This window comes from Leuciscus leuciscus, assembly GCF_965113295.1.
Source record: "Leuciscus leuciscus genome assembly, chromosome: 5".
Taxonomy (NCBI): Eukaryota; Metazoa; Chordata; class Actinopteri; order Cypriniformes; family Leuciscidae; genus Leuciscus; species Leuciscus leuciscus.
The window spans coordinates 45,531,495-45,553,654 of record NC_138729.1 but is presented as its reverse complement, the minus strand read 5'-3'; the positions used below and the strand labels follow the sequence as shown (position 1 = coordinate 45,553,654).

The 22,160-nt window shown below is 36.3% G+C and overlaps 2 protein-coding genes across 2 annotated transcripts; one reads left to right on the top strand and one right to left on the bottom strand.

Moving 5' to 3' along the window:
• Positions 1 to 771: 771 nt before the first annotated feature.
• On the bottom strand, positions 772 to 7,122 carry p2rx2 (purinergic receptor P2X, ligand-gated ion channel, 2). Its single transcript, XM_082170617.1, has 12 exons — positions 6,841 to 7,122; positions 6,125 to 6,260; positions 5,819 to 5,890; positions 5,638 to 5,713; positions 4,822 to 4,918; positions 4,665 to 4,745; positions 3,600 to 3,738; positions 3,373 to 3,503; positions 2,961 to 3,051; positions 2,810 to 2,875; positions 2,492 to 2,569; positions 772 to 1,339 (listed from the first exon to the last, which is right to left on the bottom strand). Exons 1-12 carry the CDS (start codon positions 7,032 to 7,034, stop codon positions 1,244 to 1,246), a joined length of 1,257 nt encoding a protein of 418 aa, XP_082026743.1. The 5' UTR covers positions 7,035 to 7,122; the 3' UTR covers positions 772 to 1,243.
• Positions 7,123 to 7,714: 592 nt separating this feature from the next.
• Positions 7,715 to 20,532, top strand: pes (pescadillo). Its single transcript, XM_082170799.1, has 15 exons — positions 7,715 to 7,875; positions 8,203 to 8,282; positions 9,651 to 9,804; positions 11,383 to 11,492; positions 12,563 to 12,734; positions 12,830 to 12,919; positions 13,151 to 13,267; positions 13,371 to 13,448; positions 13,546 to 13,635; positions 14,958 to 15,088; positions 18,393 to 18,518; positions 18,926 to 19,110; positions 19,195 to 19,331; positions 19,481 to 19,648; positions 19,987 to 20,532. The coding sequence occupies exons 1-15, from the start codon at positions 7,852 to 7,854 to the stop codon at positions 20,065 to 20,067; spliced, it is 1,743 nt and encodes a 580-aa protein (XP_082026925.1). The 5' UTR covers positions 7,715 to 7,851; the 3' UTR covers positions 20,068 to 20,532.
• The last annotated feature ends 1,628 nt before the right edge of the window (positions 20,533 to 22,160 follow it).

Here is a 22,160-nt window from a genome sequence, read left to right as displayed (position 1 = left end):
TGTCCATCCTCTTTAGCATCTGGTTTCAGTCTCTCGTCCTGTCTGGAGATGAGGTTTTATATGCACCCTTGATCGTTACTTAAAAGACTGATCCATAAACCTCAAATGTGTGAGCTGCATAAATCGATAGGTTTCTATTAATCACATTTAGAGATCTGGGCAGACGCAATTTCTCTTCCCCTAAATTTCATTACTGTAATCAATATCACAAGAGGAGTTGTTAGCAGTGCGAGTGCTTCTCTTCTGAGAAACCATCTCATCTTTCCTTATGCAAGATGATTTTTGATGCATGTAGGCTCCCGGAAAGGAGGTGATTATTGGGAACAGATTGGTCTTTTCCAGTACATAAAATCACCATGAAATCAAAATTGACATTTTTATTTTATTTTTTATATAGATCATTGCCATATTTAATATAAATGATTTATCTGTGCACATCATTATTTTATTTTTAAACTTTTCTCTGATGATGCGTTTACTGGCGTGAGGGCGGGACAACTTGTCACTCACACGAGATCCACCAATAGCAAACGACCACAATGATCCAATCAATTCCAGAGGGATAAAATCAAGTCCCATCCTACTTTTTTTTTTCTTGTCCGAGAAGCCGTTTTACTCTGATATCCATCACAATAGAGAAAGAACAGACTATCACAACTTCCTTTTCATACCAACTTCCAAAAAAAAAGAACCAGAGAAGTTCAGTGTCAAACTTTAAAGTCAACATGAAATCAAAATCCGTCATGATTATTTTGTGGGATTTGTCTGAGCACGCTATTCCACAGACATATTTGTCAGTATTTTAACAGTCCGATCACAATCAAGTGCTGCTTTAGGTTCTGGAAATCAAATCATGTGACACATTTGTATGAGACACAATATTCAATGAGTTTTTACTTAATGAAAAACATTTCATGTTCCGTGACTGTTCAAAGATGGAAGAAACATGCAAACCTGTTGTGTAGATGAATTAAAAAAGCAAGTCAATTGTTGATCAATGTTTAATATTTATTGAAGCGAAGCTACATATGTGGTTTTACATGTTTTTTGAAGCTTTTCTATATTCAGATATGGCATTTTGGTGCTGTATTCCACACTTCTTTTCCCCAGACAGGAAAATTTCCAGTCCTTTAGGTAAAAATACTGTACTGTACTGTACTATACTATACTATGTATACTGTAATATACATATATTAGGCATGGCATGCCGTGACTGGAGCGGTTTTGGTGGTGTTAGGATGTTTTACAGTGGCACGCCATCTGAGAGGTCAGAGTGGGTGGAGCCATAGCTTGTAAGCGTGAGGTCTGTTGTCATTGGCTGACTGGGTTGCTTGGAAACCTGGTTAAACAAAATAGAAATGGCTTTTGATTAACATGTTCAAGAAAAAGAAAATGATCAACCATCATGTTCCAAACTGGATGACTTTCTTTCACGTTATTTTCGGTGAAATATTTCTGTTTTGTGCTCCATGGAAGAAAGAAAGTCAATGTTTTGGAATGGCATGAAGGCGAACAGATGATAATTAGAGAACATAAATATAATATAACATAATACAAATACTGGTGATACATTTATAGTCTGATTTGCCAAACTCTTTCGAATATTTTATATTAGTCATATTAGAAATATTATGGAAGCTTGTTTTCGCCACTGAATTAAAAAAAAGGTAATTGCAACTTTTTACATACACTAAAAAAAAATTACATCCCCAAGTCAAACATTTCTAGTGACTGGTCACATCTAAATTTTTCAATTAGTCTGACGTATTATTTCTCAATGAGCCAATGTTAACAGACTATTGCAACAAGAATTACACTTGGGCCAATTTAAAAATTTAGATGTGACCAGTCACTAAAAAATGTTGACTTGAATTTTTTACAGTGTATAAACTAGCAAATATGTGTGTTATAAAGTCAGAATCGATAAATAAAGTCAGAATTGCAAGTTATAAATTCAGACTTGCAAAATATAAACTTGCAATCCTTATTTTTAATCTCGCAATTCTGACTTAATATCTTGCGATTCTGACTTTATAACTCACAATTATGAGAAAAGTCAGAATTGCGAGAAAAAGGTCAGAATTGCGAGTTTATATTTTGCAAATCTGATTTTATTTCTCACAATTGCGACTTTATGTCACGCAATTCTGATTTTATATCTCAGTTGTAAGGAAAAAAGTCAGACCTGTGAGATAAAAAGTCGCAATTATCTTTAACATTTTTTATTCCGTGGCGGAAACAAGCTTCCATAACTTTCTAACCACACACACCAGTTGTAAATAAAAGATTATTGGAATATGCTTAACAAGTGAAGACTACTACGAAAACATTCTGCTTCATAAATTCACATTTAACTCAATGTGCTACTCTTTATAATCATTTTTTTAATTTACTAGCAATTTCTGAGTGAAAATTGTTTCAAAGTAAATCCTACACCAATTTTTTTTCAGTGTGTGTCAGTTCAATTTCTTCTCCATTCTGCTTGACTTACATCATCAAACTTCTTATCACTGAAGACTTCATTCTTGTCGATAAACGTCAGCATGATCCAGTCACAGATGATTGAGCACTAGACGAGAGAAAATAAGACATTTCCTAAGATCAAGCGTGAGGACAAGCTGTACATGTCCATAAATGCCACTTTCCTTTTTCCATCAGGGTTACGCCAGATCAAGCGCTTTGAGCGAAACCCGAGAATAATTCCCATAATGCAATTTGCGAAGTGTTTATGTCTGCTATCACTGTCATTATCTCACACATTTTAACCCCAAATGACCATGTTTTTAATATGCATTCAGCAAAAACTTACAATTCCTACTGACGTCATGGCCGTGACTGTGTTGATGATAGTTGGAATCAGACTGAATCTTCCAGCCTGAAAGGAAATACTGTTTCAATATTAGGCGTATGTGCAGTCAGCATGTCAGACAGGCACTAATGTACTTCCTGTACGGTCTCACATGTCCATGAACAATGACATCCAGGCGAATCCCATAGGCTTTAATGAGTGTTCTGTACTCCACACCATCCTTATGGTAATATTTTGCAAACCTGAAAAGTGAAAAAAAAATATTTTGATATACAGATTTATTATTATTATAGAATAATGATGAAACAACTATGTGCTGAACTTTGTATTTTGAGCACTTGTGTTGTTTTTGCCTCTTCACGATGACTCGCTTAATTTAGTCCTGAATTATAAGTCGCTTTGGACAAAAGCGTCTACTAAATGACTAAATGTAAAATGTAAATGTAATGTCCTGCATATGCATCTTGCTCTAGTAATGTTAATGATCAACTGATCTTTATTTTTAATGACTATCAATTACGGAAGTTCCTGTTAATTGTCCCACCAGTTAATAGTAGCCGTACCTGTCGTAGTATCCTGAGCTGGGCAGGTTTTTTCTCATGTCCAGACGTCTGAATGAATATGTTGGAATGCACTTTGAGGGATCCACATCAAAATTACACTTCCAGTTAATTAACACGCCGATTACTCCGCCCTAGACACATTAACACATACATTAAACTTACGTATAGAAAGGTAAAAATGCAGAAAAACTATTGGTATGCTGTTTGACAACAGAACGTATACATACCGTTCTGCAAAGTTCACTGAATTTCTCTCTAGCTTGCGCTGCGATGAAGCCCAAGCTGAACACTGGACAATAAGGGTTGGTCTCCGGGTGATAATGACACCGTAACAACTTCTTTGGCTTGTTTGGTTTGATATTGCCCCTGTAAACCATAGGCAATTTCACTTTAGATCAAAAGATTTTTAAGATCAAATAACACAAATTGATTGATTGATACTGTATATAGGAATTTCTGAACATGTTTTACTATAGAGTGGCTGCAGGGGGAAAAAAATGTGTTGGCCAAAACACGTAAACGAATTAGCACTTCCGGTTCCATTGTCCTGAAGAAAATGGGATTTTTTAATGGGTTTTTGGTTTACACAAGCTCAAGATACACTGCCCGGAAAAAATAAAAGAAAAAAGGTTGCTGTTTGGATTTAAATAGGCAAATGCTTAAGAGTCAGTGATTGGATCATTATTGCAGTGATCATTATGTTTCTAGCATCTTACATGTTTGGCAACAGTTCTTCTAACCCTAATTGATGCAGTGTGTAGCTTTTCATTTCTCAAACAACCATGAAAGTGGTTGCACCTCTTGATGGAAATAACAACAAGAGGAGCATTAATTTTTGGTTAAGATCTTATATTGACAATGCAAGAGTCCAGCACTCTGTAAAGTCTCTTCCAGCACATCCCAAAGACTTGATGGTAGTCATGTGATCACGGTGTCGTTCTATAGTCTACGTTTAGCTTTTTACTGCTGAAAATTGTTTTTAGTCTTCAAAATTCATAGAAGTTGTGTTCATTTGTGAAGATTATCACGATGACCAGAATGTGTAAGAAACATTCACTTTTGCTGGTCACAGAGCTTATTTCCTACAATAATCCAAAAGCCAATGGAAAAATCCCAAGAGGGAACCTGTGTGATGCTAATTTGCAAGTTGGACTAAACAATATGCCACTCTATATGCCTTTTTAGTCACACAAAATTCACATTCACATTTTGGTAAAATGTTTAAAAAAAACATGGTGGCTTTCGATAAACATCCTCTGATTTATGAGATATTCTGAAACTCATAACCGTACCTCAGAACTTTAAACTTTGGGAAATGGATGGCATTCTTTATAAACACTGTGAAATTAATGGCTTTTTCCAAAGTTGGTTCCCTGTGGAGACAGGAAAGACATTTGAGTGCATTTCTCTGCTTGATTTTTGACTTATCAATTAATTAAAGCGCAATACCTGACAACAGCATATTCCTCAATGGGACACCAGGTTTTGATCTCACAGGTCTTGAATGTGTAGTTGTAGTATGGTATACACCGTCCTGTTCTTTGACCTATTCAAAAACAAGTTCACATGTTGATATAAGTCATATTCAAACTATTCTGAGACTTGTTGAAGTGATTTTGGTATTCATATTTATACAGTGGGCCATCAACTGAAAACCTTTTTTTAATTAATGTTGATTTGGACTTAAATACACAAATAATTATTTGTGCTGCAGTAATTATAGCAAATTCTGACAGTCATATACATTTTCTTTTTTTCAATGTTGAATTTTCTTTGTATTGAGAAATTGCATCAAATCAGAAGAAGTTTAATATTAAAGTCGGCATGAAACGTAAGTTGCGATTGTCTTTTCTTCGCTATTGTGATTATTGCAACAAGTGTAACAGTTTCTCAAAAAAGAAAAAATTTAGGGCGGGACTTGATCTTGTCCATCAGGAATTATTTGGATAGTTGTGGTTTTCTATTGGTGAATTTCATGTGAGTGACAGGTTGCCCCGCCCTCTCGCCAGTAAACACGTCATCAGAGAAGAGAAGAGATGTCGCTGCACGAGGAAAGTTATTTTGCTTAAAGATTACGTGGAAATATGAATACAAAAATAATGATGTGCACAGATAAATTATTTATAATAAATACTGGAAAATTAAATTTAAAAAATCCATTTTGATTTCATGGTGACTAAACTAGTGATCTCAGCTTTTTGGACCCCACTGTATGCATGTACTGTATGTATGTATTTATGTATGTATCATGAATGTAAACCCCACCATGACCATCAAAATCAATTTCCCCTTGAGTGCAGTCAGAATCTTTTGTGCAGTTTGCATTGGCAACACTGTAATGCTGAAAAAGCACAGAAGAAAAAAATTGCTGTTTGACTCAGACCAAACATTCCAACCAAAACATGAATACTTTGTATTTATATTGTTGTTTAGTTTTTGCTCTCACCTCGGCACATGTGCCCTGCGTCTGATCATACGTCACTTCTCTTCTAAGAATTGTACTAATGACATCACCACCCTGTGCGTGAAGAAATGATTTTGTTTCTAATCAGTTTACAACCAATTAATATAATGCTGACCAAGTAAGAATATATATTATGATCTAGCAGGGAAAATATGATTTAATCACTTTACAGTATCTGAAGTGATAAAGGATAACTGGTCTGCCCTGGAAACTTTCTTCAAGTAAAAAACGGATGATGTAATGTTATGATTTTATGTACAGTTTATTAAAAAATTTTTGGTCCCTCACCTCTGATGGTCTAACATATTCTGTAGTGTCCTGAACCAAGTCTCCCAGCATGGCCACACCTCTCATCTCAGTGTACACCGAGCTCTCTGGACGCGTCTCAGTCTCCTGATATGCTTTCTGACTGATAAATACATACCTGCACACATAAAACATTACAGAATCCATTATTTGCAGACTTTAAAAGCAAAACACCTTCATGGGTATAACAGAATAAATGCTGCATGAACTACAAGATCAACATTAGAAGATTAAACATATTCAAAGATATAAAGGAAAATGCAAAAACCAAAACTGTAAATTCACAGAATGTATTATTCTGTAAAACTTCTGTAAATCAGATATGAATAACCATAAGAACAACTTAGGTGTCATAGGTTTGACATTTCATAATGTTTATATAAGGATGCATTAATCTCAATATTTATTGCTATTGACATTTTTGTTGCATTTCTACTGCATTTATTTTGTATTCTTCAAGATGCAAAAAAATTTAAATAAAATACTCCAGTCCTTTGTAGGCAAAGGTTTATAGTACAAACTCAAGAGACATTGAAATTACTCTATTTTGAGTTTCCGTGTTGTTGTTCTGCAGTTTTCTCCCTCAGAGGCAAATATAATAAAGATAATTTATGACCAATTAAAAGTATCAATTTTGTTGATTGACTAAAGGTAATTTTTTTGTTAAAAAACGGAGACAGATGAAAGTAGATTCTTACCAAATGAAATATGTGATCACCAGGAACTGCACAGCTCTGTATATGACCCCTAGTTTTCTGTCCTTCACCACCATAACCTGAGGAGTCTCATAGTCCCAAAAACCCAGGAAAAAGTCTTTAACGAATTCAAGACAACCCATTTTTATAAAATTCCTTACTTGTTCCTGCAAAATGAATGTCTTAATCGTCACCATTCACCGCTGAACTGATGCTGTATGGTGATACTTCCTTTCTGTACTCTCTCTCTCTCTCTCTCTCTCTCTCTCTCTCTCTCTCTCTCTCTCTCCCCATCCCTCCTTCCCTCCCAAATGATGGCAGCCTTGTTCTTTTTTCTGTGGTTAAATATTGATTATGATCAAGCTTATTATTTTATTGAAAGAATTCAGATTTGTGTAATTTTGACTAAAGCTTAGGCTATGGAACAACAGCAAACTTGATGATGAGGTACAATGTATCTTTGTTGCATAACAAGTAGCCTATTTATAAATGCAATTTTAAGATAGATAGATAGATAGATAGATAGATAGATAGATAGATAGATAGATAGATAGATAGATAGATAGATAGATAGATAGATCTACATTAAAAAGAATACTATACATGAGCCTACATTTGACCACATTTTCAAGTCAATTAGCCTATATATTCAGTGTAACCTATATTGTGTTATAAGCTATGTATTGTTCATTTATGCCTTAGATAAAGATATATTAGGTATTTAAATTAACATATAAACATATTATATATAGTATAGTAATATTACACATGCAGTTATGGTACTACACAGACATACGTATTCTATCACTACGACACGTTCATGCATTTCTATGCAGGCATTTCTGCGGGCGCACCCATTTCAAGGGTCCTAGAGTCTCAGCCAACAGACGTCACACAAAACACGTGTGTTCGGAAGAAGCACGTTACTACTGGCTCTGATCTGGGATCTTTTTACAGTTTTACTGCAATAGGTTTTATTTTAGGTTTTGTCGTGTGGAAATACCATCCGCTGTAATGGGCGGATTACAAAAGAAAAAGGTAAGGCAGCGAATCAGACCAAAACTGTCGGTAAACAAAACATGTGTTGATGAGAGCAAGGCCCTGCAAACGTGTGTGCTTAAACACATGATACTGTATAACGTTACATCTAACATTTTAAATATGCATACATATGATAAAGATATGTATGAAGATCTACAGCATAATTGTGACTTGATTTTTCAGCTGTTTGCTGCTTTTCTTAAGGGTTCTTAAGCCTAATTCGTCATAAGATCTGACACGCAGTGTAAATGAGTCTTTATTTCTGTATAATCATCCTCGAGTCATGTCAGAGCACTTGCTAACCTGTCATTTGTTTTTGTGTAGTATGAGAGTGGATCAGCCACTAACTACATCACCAGGAATAAAGCCCGCAAGAAGCTGAGTCTGAGTCTGGCTGATTTCAGGTTAGTTAACAAAACAAAGCATCAGATTTAACTAAATGTTCTATGCTGATGTTTTGGTCATTTTACATTCATCATATTATATAATTGTATAGTGCATATAGAATGTCACATACTTTATTCAGCGGTATGTACATATTAATTGCAGTGTATGTCAGTGGTTTTCAACTACTTTTTAACTATGTCTCTAAATGACAACTAAATCTGTGCGGACATGTGACCTTTGACATCAGCAACAAAGTGTATTTAAAAGTTAGTTTTGAAAGATAATATTAAGTCTATTTATTTAGCCATCTTCTCAACTATATACACTTACAAAAATAAGTTAATTTTATTAAGTAGCCTATACTTAGTTCAATTGAATTTTATGTAGAAAGTATATTAATATCAATTTACTAGTGGTATACTTGTAAGTGTACTATTTTAATACTACTTGTCTAAATTGGCCAACTTTTTAGTGTATAAAAGTATACTTTAAGTGTAACAGTAGTGAACTTTCAGTATACAACTAGTTTACAACTACGTTTTTCACTTTTACTGCAACTGCAAGTGAACTTAGTATACTGTATACTGATAGTTTACTAATCAAATAAAAAAAAATTAGTTTATGAAAATACACTTTGAAGTATACTTTAAGTAAACTTCAAGTTTAATAGTTTAATTCTGCAAGTATACTTGTAAGTGAAATTAAAATCATACTTGTAGTTTACTATGTATATATTATTTTTTGCACTTGAACTATGTTCATATTTAGGTAATCATTTTTTATACTTGAAATATACCTTTAACTGTACTTTGTCTTTGAGTATATTCATATGTACACTACCAGTGGACTAGCCTACACAAAAATTCACATACTCAGAATTAGGAACATATCTGTTTTAATTATGAATCAATATTTTCATAAAATGTAAGCTGATAAGACAATGTAAAACTATGTGAAAAGGTATTTTACAGGCTACTCAATCAAAAGAGCAAACACAACTACAAGCCAAGTATACTGAGAATACTTATTTATACTTTTAAGTATATCTCGATCAAAAGATTGAATACAAGTAGCCTATTGGCCAAATATACTTAGATTTTTCTATCAGTATGTCATGTATACTTGAGTGTAATTTTAAGTATATTTCTGAGAAGTACATGAAAAGTAGATTGAAAGTAGACTTATTTTTAGTTAAAAGTTTTAGTTACTTATAAACTTATTTTGTAAGGGCAGTTATGCAGTTAGTTAGCTTTATCATTTTAGTATTTCTTCCCTGGTGTTGTTTATGAACCACAGATGTATGTATGTACTGTAACCTGCTCTGTTTCATATTTATGCATTTAATAAAATTCATTGTGAATTAATACATACATCTCATTTTATAGGCGATTGTGTATATTGAAAGGAATCTATCCTCATGAGCCCAAACACAAAAAGAAGGTCAACAAGGGCTCGACAGCCCCTAGAACCTTCTACCTGCTGAAGGACATCCGCTTCCTCCTGCATGAGCCAATCGTTGGCAAGTTCAGAGAGTACAAGGTAAGAACTCTGGGAGAGCTAAAACTGCTGTGTGTTTGCAGCTGCTTTCTCTAATCCTTATTTTGATCTCTTTTTCGTGTTCAAGTCTTGAACTACATTTAAATTGAAATGTCAGTGACAATATAACGGTGCGTTCACACTTGTAGTTCGGTTCGCTTGTTGTTGTTTTTAGTCCTGTGAAGAGCTTATAAAAGGTGTATAGGAGTCAAAAAAAGCGGCAGAAATCCCTCCATCACACACAAACAAAGATCTGCTGCAAGAGACGTGGTTCTGATGCCTGTACCGAACTGTGATGGGCAACATCGTGACTGACAATAAAACTGCGTAAACACTTCAGCATTCTGTCCTTTTTAGGGTCGCATCTGGTGACATCGCATCTGGATGGACATTTGGTCCATGTTTCATTCATATTTCTGTCGAAACATCGACAGGACCGAGACCTGCCGTTTCCAAATAAGCTGTTGTTGTAATGTTAGCTGTAGTAACAGGATAGTTTTGAGTGTCATTGTTTTTCTGGAGCTGCTGGAGACTAACAACCAACTCTTGCTTGTACATACTCTTGTGGACTGTGTTTTTGTTCTTCCTTGTCATTCGTCCGTCGCCTTCACATTATTTTGCTTCATTTCATCTGATAAAGAGTCATCCGCTATATACATTGTATTTTGGGGGCGGAGCAATGAAGGGAGGGGTGTGTTAGTGTGGGTTGATCTCAGAAATCGCTCACTGCACCTTTAATATAGAGCCATTTCCACTCAGAATTATTCAATTGTGCGTGTTAGTTGTATGTATGACAGGCACAATGAAATTAAGAACCCGCTTTTTATCAGTTGTGAAGTCAGAAATTACTGAGAAGCTGAGATGCCTTTTAAAACATGTTTTACAAAAACTTTTTTTCTATTCACACTCAGTCTGTTTTATTGTTTATGATATGATACATCACAGATAGGGTAACTTGGGTAAATTGAGAGATTATATTGGCCATATAAATATTTTTTACTTTTCATGAAATTGTATTTTCATTATTTGTATTAAAAAATATATATGCTTTTGGCCCCTATATTGAATTATTTAGCTGTTTTTTTCTCGCATATTTGCTGCAAAAAACGCGTGCCATTGTGTCACTCTAGCCAGTGAAATCTCTCATAAAAATGTTTAGACACTTGATTCGGTGGCTTAATGCAAGTAGAAGATCACATTAGTTTCCGCATGAACTTAGAAAAAAAGAATTATGACTTTTTTTATTGTTTAAGTAGAAAATGTGCAAGTTGCAAGAGTAACTTGTCAAACTCTGAAGCTTTACTAACAGAACCTGTTTAATGCATACAAGGGGCATCTGAAAACATGCCTTACATTTTGCAGATTTCATTTATTTGGTTATTTTTTTAATTATTAGAAGCAGAAAAAACCTGACATAAAAATGTACCCAGCTGATTATTAGTAAATCATCAGATCTTTTCATGCTTATATGGCCAGAATTAGTTTTTGATCGACTGATAAATATCTAGTAGTAACTTATGCAGTATTATTTGCACACACCTCTGACAGTCTGTGTACTCACTGTGTATTACTTGATTATAGATTTTTGTGCGGAAACTGCGGAAGGCTTATGGCAAGGCTGAGTGGGGTGGAGTGGAGAGACTGAAAGAGAACAAGCCTGTGTACAAACTGGACCACATCATCAAGGAGAGGTGAGCGTGAATGCAGTGCTCTCTGTGGCCTGCAGAGGACACACTTCAACTCTCTCGCTCAACAACACCAACATGCTGTTGTGTGTCCAGACAGTGTTATGTGATAAGCATCTATTTGTGTCCAAACACTGTTGTGAGTCTGGGAAGAGTCTCAACCCATGTCCACAAAACAGATCAGTTGTGAGAAATCATAATACGATACTTTAATTATCTTGGCCCGACTCACTGTCTCGTAGACCGTTTGTCTCTTCATCCGTCCATCTGCCTCTGTCTGCAACTGTTGCATCAGCAGGTTTTGGGATATGTGAAGTTTTTATTTATTTAAACCGTTCAAAAGTTTGGGGTCGGTAAGATTTTGAAATGTTTTTGCAAGTATCTTGTGTTCAACAAGGCTGCATTTATTCAGTAATATTGTGAAATATTATTACAATTGAAAGTGATCTGTTTTAATGTATTTTAGTGTCACAGGATCGTTCAGAAATCATTGTAATATGCTGATTTGCTGCTCAAGAAACATTTCCTATTATCAGTGTTGAAAACATTTGTGCTGCTCATTTTGAATGGAAACGATGCAGGTTTTTTTTTTTTTTTAGGATTCTTTGATGAATAGACGGTTTAAAAGAACAGCATTTATTTGAAATAAATATTTTGTATTATTATAAATGCCCTTTCTGGCGTTCTTAATTTATCCGTGCTGAATAAAAGTATTCATTTCTCTCAAAGAAAAAACTAAAAAATAATTGTTACTATTATGACTGCGCAAATTGGCAATACCAAAATAAAGACATTGGGCTTGTATTTGCAATTTATAACTATTTCACTAGAAAATACCATGAAATAGCTTGACAAGTGCAGCCTTCTTTCCGGTTTTCCTCTAACATCTACTTGAGTGGGGAAATATCCCAAACTGTTAGTTAAACTTATTTTACCATAACTTGTCAAATCTTCTATAAAATCTGCCACCATAATTAGCTTCTTTATCTCAAATTTCACTTCGTTTTGTTCAGCTGCAACATTGATCAACTTTCTTTTTTTGTGAACGGTTTATAAAATAAGTTTGTTTTTCCCAGATATCCCACGTTCATTGATGCTCTTCGAGATGTAGATGATTCCCTCTCTATGTGTTTCCTGTTCTCTACATTTGCTCGCACGGGAAAATGCCACGTTCAGACAATTCAGCTGTGCCGGAGACTCAGCGTCGAGTGGATGAACTACATTATCTCCTCACGCTCCCTGAGAAAGGTGTTGTATTACTTATGCTAAGAGTGAAAAGTGTGAATTTAAAAAAAAAGAATGTTACACTTCTCTGACTCTTTATGATTTATTTTTTCCTTCAGGTTTTTCTTTCCATTAAGGGCATTTACTACCAGGCAGAGGTCTTGGGGCAAACCATCACATGGATCATACCATATCAGTTTGCCCATGATGTGAGTATAAAATAGTTGATTTTCCCGCCCTATTTTACTGAAGTACCACACATGAAAAAAACTTGAAGCAGGTTTGATCCCAAATAGGATCTTTATCATATTGCTGTTGTTACCTATGTTAAAATCATTGATCATCTGGGTCAGTGTCTTAGTAGGATGCAGTATTTTGGATGCTGAGGTCTTTCATGATGACCGTTTAATATAACGCACCCCTGTCCCTGTTTTCCTCAGCACCCTACAGATGTGGACTACAGAGTCATGGCCACGTTTACCGAATTCTACACAACACTGCTTGGCTTTGTCAACTTCCGTCTTTACCAGACTCTCAACCTTGTCTACCCGCCCAAGGTATCAAATGTGCTTCCTTTAAATGCCTTTATATTATTCAGAATTCCAATTTGTTCCAGTTGGGAATTGAATCTCTATCTTTTTTCTTTTTTTTTCATGTTAGCTTGATGGACAAGGAGAGATCAGTCTCAAATCAGAGTTTGAAGAAGATTATGCCCTGGAATCAGAAAGCTATACTGAGGTACAAGACTAGTTCATTTCCTCTTTTCATATCAACATGAACTTGTGCCAAATATTACAGTGTGTTTAGAGACTTGCCTCTTCACATCTCCCTCCAGAAACTGTCAGCGTTGAGTGCCAGTCTGGCCCGTATGGTCCCATCAGCGGAGGAGGAGGAGACAGAACTGGACCATTTCCCTACTGAAGGGGTGAGCGAGTGACAGCTGTCTTCATTTTAAGGGACTCTTTCTCCATGTTACCTGGACTGAAAAATTCCCATGTATTTGTCAACAAAAGTCCGCCGAATGAATGCATTTTGCTTCATGATTTTTGACAGCTCCTGGGCTTTCGTGAAAACTACAGATTATACTTCCACACTTTTGTAAATTTTTGTATTTTGTGTAACTGACGGAACAGCAGTTTCTCTCAGATTTGTTCATAGTAGTCTAATTTGAAATGGCGTCTATAAACAGATTTTTCAGATTTTCCCTCACGGCGTTCTCTCCATATTCACGATTCTTTGCAGCCTTTAGTCACTGCCTGCAAGGCGCTGGATTCTTCACCAGAAACCGATAGTAACTCACTCCTGCTAAACGTTTACTCTTTGAATTCTTGCACTCGGGAGCAATACAAGTCGATACCATTGTGAATAAAGTTTTCTAAGAAGTGTTTCCTACTCAAGCAAGGCGCTACTTGTTAAGCTTATAGCAGACTGGGAGTGGCCTTGGACAGTAACATATCCAGTGCATTGTGGGTGTTGAAGTTTTCCTACCTAATTGGCAAAAGGGAAGACCACAGTCTTGTTTTTCTGTTTTCTCTAGTCAGGTAGCAACGATTTAATTTTTTTCCGCCTTTCTACCACATATGCAGCCAAGTTTTATTTAATGTCCATTTTGCCAACAGTGAATGACCCCTTTAAAACCTGTGCACTTCCTAAAAAACAAATTTACCAGTGATTATTTGGACAATTTATATTCATAACGTTGTTATTTAGACCTAAAATAGCTCAAAAATTGTTTGAGGCAAAAATGTATGACATGAAAACGTGATACAAAGTTCAAAGATTTTAAATTTAATAACTAATAAAAAAGTTATTTGTAGAGCACCTTTCATAAAATGCAGCTCAAAGTGGTTCACAGGTCAGAATATAGAAGAGCTGTATGGTAGCAAACTCAAAGCCGTCAGATTCCTTGCTAAAGCACACGTGGCCTCTGTAATTACTGCAACTATATGAATCCACAATAACTTTCCACTCTTCAAGTTCACTAAAAGAAAGTGTCACAAGACGCTTGTTATTTAGTCACACATCACAAGATGTCAGTGAAGCATTTAACCCGTGGTTTGATTAATTGTTGTTTTGGACGGACCTCATGTTTCATGTTCACTGAGGGGAGACTGTTGCTATGGTTACATGGTGAAGGTGTTAAAAAAACATTCTGATGAAACCAGCGTGACTGCAGGTGAACTTTGTCCTCATTATTTTTATACAGCATTTATTGAGCTTTATTTATATATGCACTTTCAAATACAGGAGGACCTGGAGAAGATGGAGGTGAGAGAGAAGATGGAGCAGGAGCAGATCAAACAGAAGAAGTTCTTCGAGGGCCTGAAGTTTTTCCTAAACAGAGAAGTTCCCAGGGAATCGCTGGCTTTTGTGATCAGGTGTGACATGCCAGCTCATTTTTATCACACGTCATTCTGTCTATGGCACTTTCCTTAAATAGGGTACAAATTGGTTTGTTGTTGTTGTTTTCAAAGAAATGAAGGCACAAATCCCATGTTCCTAAGAGGTATTAGATAATTTTGATAATCTATGAAAATATTTGCATTTGTCCCATCTCAGTGGTTTTCGCTTTCTCAAATGAATGTGGCAGTGCAAATCATGCTATAATGTCATAATTGTGACTGTTTAATTGATATTCAGTTCACTGTAGAAATATTTTTTTAATTATCTAATTTTAACTAACAAATCATGTAATGTTTAGCTGTTTCTCACACTGTTACTGCATAGGTAACATTTTCCTTAATTAAAAAATGTATCGTTCTCTGTGACATCATTTGTACAGCATGGTGAGAACACAAAGGAATAATTGAATTTTCTAAACTTGTATTCAAGGTCAACTATTCAACCCTATAATCAAAGTTATTGTAATCACATAGTTATCTAATCAATAATTTTTAAAATATAATTTGATCAATAACTAGTAACTACAATCAACCATTTGCTACCAAACTACAATATTCAGTAAAAAAAAATATTTTATTTGTGTACACACACACATGTATATATGAAGAGTTCACATGCAAAAGCCTCTAAGTTCCATCTGAAATTTTCTTGTAGAATGATCATTTTTATCAAGCTCGTATATTTAAGTTCAGTAATTTCACTTAAATGGCAATGAAGATTACCTATGAATTGTCATTTAAGTAAAATTGCTGAACTTATATATACGACCTTGATAAAAAGAGGTCTTTCTAGAAGAAAATTTCAGATGGCACTTATGGCGCTTTTCCACTACACAGTACCGGCTCGGCTCGACTCGGCTCTGTTTGGTTTTCCACTGTGTAAAAGTTGTACCTGTACCTGCTTCCAGGTACTTTTTTTCGTACCACCTCCGGCGAGGTTCTAAGCAAGCTGAGGCGAGCCGAGGCGATACTAAAATGTGACGTGAAAACAAGGCAGACTGCTGATTGGTCAGAGAGAATCGTCACTATTCACTGCGTCATCATTGCACGCGCCAGACGGAGTATCCTGAATAAAAAACAACAAAAACAAAAACATCCAAAACAGCATACACTCGATTTCCTCCATTGTCCTGTGTGTGTGCGTCTCGCGTAAAAGATTAAGTCACGGCAGTTTCCTGCAGCGTCGCTATGACGACCAGGTACTATTGTGGAGGTACTATCTGCAATGGAAAACGGAGCGAAAAGCGAGCCGAGCTGAGTCGAGTTGAGATGGTACTGGTAATGGAAAAGCGCCATTAGAGGCTTTTGCATCTGAACTCTTCATATACACACCTAAACATTATAAGTTGTTTGCCATTTTAAAACCTGATTACCTTTTCTAATGTGAAAATATAAATAAATATATATATATATATATATATATATATACACTGCTCAAAAAAATAAAGGGAACACTTTTTAATCAGAGAATAGCATCAAGTCAGTTAAACTCCTGGGATATTGATCTGGTCAGTTAAGTAACAGAGGGGGTTGGTAATCAGTTTCAACTGCTTTAGTGTTAATGAAATTAACAGCAGGTTCACTAGATGGGCAACAGTGAGACAACCCCCAAAACAGGAATGGTTTTACAGGTGGAGGCCACTGACATTTTTTCCCTACTCATCTTTTCAGACTGTTTTTCACCAGTTTTGCATTTGGCTAGGGTCAGTGTCACTACTGGTAGCATGAGGCGATACCTGGACCCTACAGAGGTTGCGCAGGCAGTCCAGCTCCTTCAGGATGGCTCATCAATACGTGCCATTGCCAGAAGGTTTGCTGTGTCTCCCAGCACAGTCTCAAGAGCATGGAGGAGATTCCAGGAAGACAGACAGCTACTAGGAGAGCTGGACAGGGCCGTAGAAGGTCCTTAACCCATCAGCAGGACCGGTATCTGCTCCTTTGTGCGAGGAGGAACATGATGAGCACTGCCAGAACCCTACAAAATGACCTCCAGCAGGCCACTGGTGTGAATGTCTCTGACCAAACAATCAGAAACAGACTTCATGAAGGTGGCCTGAGGGCCCGACGTCTTCTAGTGGGCCCTGTGCTCACTGCCCAGCACCAGGGAGCTCGATTGGCATTTCCCATTGAACACCAGAATTGGCAGGTCCGCCACTGGTGCCCTGTGGTTTTCACAAATGAGAGCAGGTTCACCCTGAGCACGTGACAGACAGGAAAGGGTCTGGAGAAGCCGTGGAGAATGTTATGCTGCCTGTAACATCGTTCAGCATGACCGGTTTGGTGGTGGGTCAGTGAGGGTCTGGGGAGGCATATCCATGGAGGGACGCACAGACCTCTGCAGGCTAGACAATGGCACCCTGACTGCCATTAGGTATCGGGATGAAATCCTTGGATCCATTGTCAGACCCTATGCTGGTGCAGTGGGTCCTGGGTTCCTCCTGGTGCACAACAATGCCCGGCCTCATGTGGCGAGAGCATGCAGGCAGTTCCTCGAGGATGAAGGAATGATACCATTGAAGGGCCACCACGCTCACCTGACCTACATCCAATAGAACACCACTGGGACATTGTGTTTCGGTCCATCTGACATCACCTGGTTGCACCTCAGACTGTCCAGGAGCTCAGTGATGCGCTGGTCCAAATCTGGGAGGAAATACCCCAGGACACCATCCGTCATCTCAGTAGGAGCATGTCCCGACGTTGTCAGGCATGCATACAAGCACGTGGGGGCCATACAAACTACTGAGAACCATTTTGAGTTGCTGCAATGAAATTTCAGCAAAATTGACAAGCCTGCTGCATCATTTTTTCACTTAGATTTCCGGGGTGTCTTTGAATTCAATCCTCTGTAGGTTGATTATTTTCATTTCCATCAAACGATGTGGCATCCTTTCGTTCATAACACATTACCCAGTCCATATTAGTATAGATATCCAGCATGATATTTTTCCCCATTGAGATCTGATGTGTTTTCAAAGTGTTCCTTTAATTTTTTTGAGCAGTGTATATATATATATATATATATATATATATATATATATATATATATATATAAAAACGCAAAAGCTAAACAAATTAGGCTTTAAAATTGCTAACCTTGTATAAAAGAAAAACTAAATGTTTTTTATTTTTATCTTCCTTATTTTTTTTACAAAGTCCCTATTTGTGGAAAGTGCAATAAGTGTGATTGGTTTTACTCTGTGATTTACAAGTAACTGTTCGTAGATGTGTGTTTTTCTAAGGCTATAGTATGTCTATAAGAATGTCTTCCATTGTGCAGGTGTTTCGGTGGAGAAGTGTCCTGGGATAAATCACTGTGCATTGGCAGCACATATGATGCCACAGACGAAACGATCACACATCACATTGTGGACAGACCCAGCATTGACAAGCAGTATATCAACAGGTCTGACACCAACTCTCTCTGATTGTATGCATAATAATCAGGGCTTCAGCCACTGTGGCTAGTGGTTTTCCAAACTTACTGGCCACTCTACATTTTTACTGGCCACAATTTTGACTGATACCATGAGGAAAAACGGCCATATAGATATTTTTTTATATTATCTCATAGGCTGCTGTCACTTTACTACCCCATTATACTGTTACACATGCATATTTTTTCTCAACTGTTTACTTTCACTTAAAACGTAACTGTGTTTGCGTGAATACTCGCAAAGACTAGCATTTTGACATTATTTTGTGTTTTGACTGTTTAAGCGCAATAATGCCTTTTTAAAATCCAACATTATTGGCAGGTGTTAACATCAATAATGTATATTCTTGTACTTAATGCATTTCTCATCCTTGCAGGTATTACATCCAGCCCCAGTGGGTGTATGACTCTGTCAACGCTAAGATACTGTTACCCGTAGAGGAATACTTCTTGGGAGTTACACTGCCGCCCCATCTGTCACCATTCGTGGAGGAGACTGAGGGAGATTATGTGCCTCCTGAGAAGCTCAAGCTCATGGCCCTGCAGAGAGGAGAGAAGCCACGTGAGGGCTTTTGCCATACTGATTTTGATATGATTATGTGTGAATGTTGAGTGATTGTTGACTTAAAAAATGGACTCTTCACAGAAACGGAAGAAGACGAGGAGGAAGAGGAGGAGGAGGAGGAGGAAGAAGAGGAGGAGGACGACGAGGAAGATGATCAAAGTGAGGAAGAAGATGAGGCAAATCTAGCTGAAATGGAGGAGAAGAGATCTCGGGGAAAGGTAAGATAGTTTTAAATTTGAAGAAATCATTTTTGCAGTTTCGCTTTTTGACGCCATTGACTCATTTAAACCCATAAAGTTAGAGGAATATGTTAAATAAATGTAAAAAGATAAGTGTAAAAGTTTGTCATGTGCTGGTTCTCCCTCAGAGCTTGTCAGTAAAGGTGACTCCTGGGAAAGCCAAAGCAGAGAACCGTAAGCGAGCCGCAGAGGAGGAGAAAGCAGAGGAGAAGAGGCTGGCCATCATGATGATGAAGAAGAGAGAGAAATACCTCTATGACAAGATCATGTTTGGCAAGAAGAGAAACGTCAGAGAGGTAAGACTGCGTAGAAATAGTTGTGTCAGGTACCATTTTACAATCGTATATGCTCTCTTTTGTAAATAATTTAAAAAAGAATTGTATAGAACTAGACCGAATAATGACTTTATTTATTTTTTCTTATTATTTTATGCAGTAAGATAAAGTCTATGATGTTGAAAATGTGTGCTTTGGTTAATGGTTAAAGGAGTAAATGTAGCACTAATTAAGAGCTGGAAACAGTGGCTGTCAAAGACCTTTTAAAAGGTGCTTGACCTACATTTGGCTCATTATTTGAGTTCCAGTGACCTTGATCGACTTTATTGTTCATAAATCTAATGCACCCTTTCCAACAGGCTAACAAGCTAGCTGCTAAGAGGAAAGCCCATGATGACGCCAGCAAGGAAGACAAGAAGAAGAAAAAGAAAAAGTGCTGAAGGACTGATTTTTATATGTATTAAAGTTCTTCTTGCTTCCCCCCGCCACCCCCCCCCCCCCCCCCCCCCTCTGTGAAGAGACTTGGAGGAGTGTTTATTCTCTGGTTTCAACTCCTTGTATCATTTAATGGGGACTGTACATGAATCACTGAACTCGATGTCATTTTCAGTGACTACCGAACTTTCATTCTGCATTTATTGTCTGTCTTTGTGTTGGGCCTAACTTTGTTTTGAACATTTCTAATAAACAAAAGAAGATTGTTATTATCTTAAATGAATTAGTTTCATTTCTTTTTTTTTGTTTCATGTGAAATTTTACTAGCTGGGATAAATGCAATTACATTTAGAAGCAACTTGGCTAAAACGAACTGCTGACTACAAGCTGGTATGACAGTATTGTAAGTACAACCCCAAATCCAGAGAAGTTGGGACATTTTGTAAAATGCAATAAAATCAAGAATCTGATTTGTTAATTCTCTTGAACCTTTATTTAACTGACAAAAGTACAAAGAAAGAGTTTCTACAAAGAAGAAAGACAAGAGTTTTCACTGACCAACTTAAGTGTATTTTGTAAATATAAACTATTTTGATGGCTGCAACACAGGCATGTTTACCATTGTCACGTTTTAATTACACTTTTTAAATGTTTGGGAATTGAGGATATTAATTGAAGTTTTGCAAGTGGACTTTTTGCCCAATCTTGCCTGATACAAGACATCTGGTCAATAGTCTGTGGTCATCGTTGTTTCTGATTCTCCTTTTCATGATGGACCGTACATTTTCTATAGAGCTACATCTGGACTGCAGACAGGAAGTCAAGCACATCCCTCCTATGGTGTAGAGTGTTTAGAAACCAATTTAAATAAATTAGATTTAAAAAATTTAATGCCGCTTTTATACAATAAATATTAACTTTTAAATCGATTAGATGTTTAGAAGAAATAAATGAACTACACTTTAATAAAATATTAGTTTAAAAGTTTGGGGTCGGTTAATTAAGAAATTTTTTTTGAATTATTTTATACTATAATAAAATATTAGTACAAAACTTTGTGGAAGGTAAGATTTAAAAATATATACTTTTATACTATACTATTAAAGACTTATTTCAAAAGTTTGGGGAGGGTAAGATTAAAAATATACGTATTTGTTTTGCTAATAATAAAATATTAGTTCAAAAGTTTGGGGAGGGTAAGATAAAAAAAAAAAACTATAGGCCTATTATAATAAAACAGTTCAAAAGTTTGGGGTCGATATGATTGTTTTTAAAATGAAATTCTTTTGAGTTAGGATGCATTAAATTTAATTAATCTAACAGTAAAGACATTTATATTGTTACATTTATATTGTTTTATTTTTACAAAATAAACATTTTGAACTTTTTATATCAAATAATCCTGAAAAAGTATCATGGTTTCCACAAAAATGTTAAGCAGCACCACTTTTTTTAACTGATTATAAGAAATGTTTCTTGAGCACTGAAACAGCATATTATAATGTTTCTGATCATGTGACACTGGAGTAATGGCTGCTGAAAATTCAGCTTTGATCACAGGATTAATTACAATTTTAAAAAATATTTTTTAAATCTGACCTCAGACTTTTGAACGGTGGTGTATGGTGCTTGCAAATCACATCAGATGGCTTGTATTTTGATGAGAAGTGAGGTTTGTTCTGTCATCAAATTATCAGATTATATTTTTCAAAGCAAGTAAAACTTGCATTAACGGACATTGTATTTTGCACTAAAGTGAGTGACCTCTTTGGGATCAAATTGTCTACGGGTTTAGCATTAAAACGTGAATAACAACAAGGCGTTTTTCTTATCTCGCTTTGTATGAATAAACCTTTTGTTTGACTTTGTTTAGTTTCTGGTATATAAAGGATTTGATACCCTGGCCTGGGGCAACAAGTGTTGTTTGTATTACAGGTTCCCGGGAGCACTAACATTCTAAAACTATCCCTTCCCTAAGGCCCTTTGAGATTTTAACTTCTGTCAATAAGTTCAGAGCAGACCTAGCCGCCGTGTAACCTTGTGGGAAGAATGTGTGGCTTGCAGCCCGATTGAATAGAGTGAATACTCAGTGTTCGGG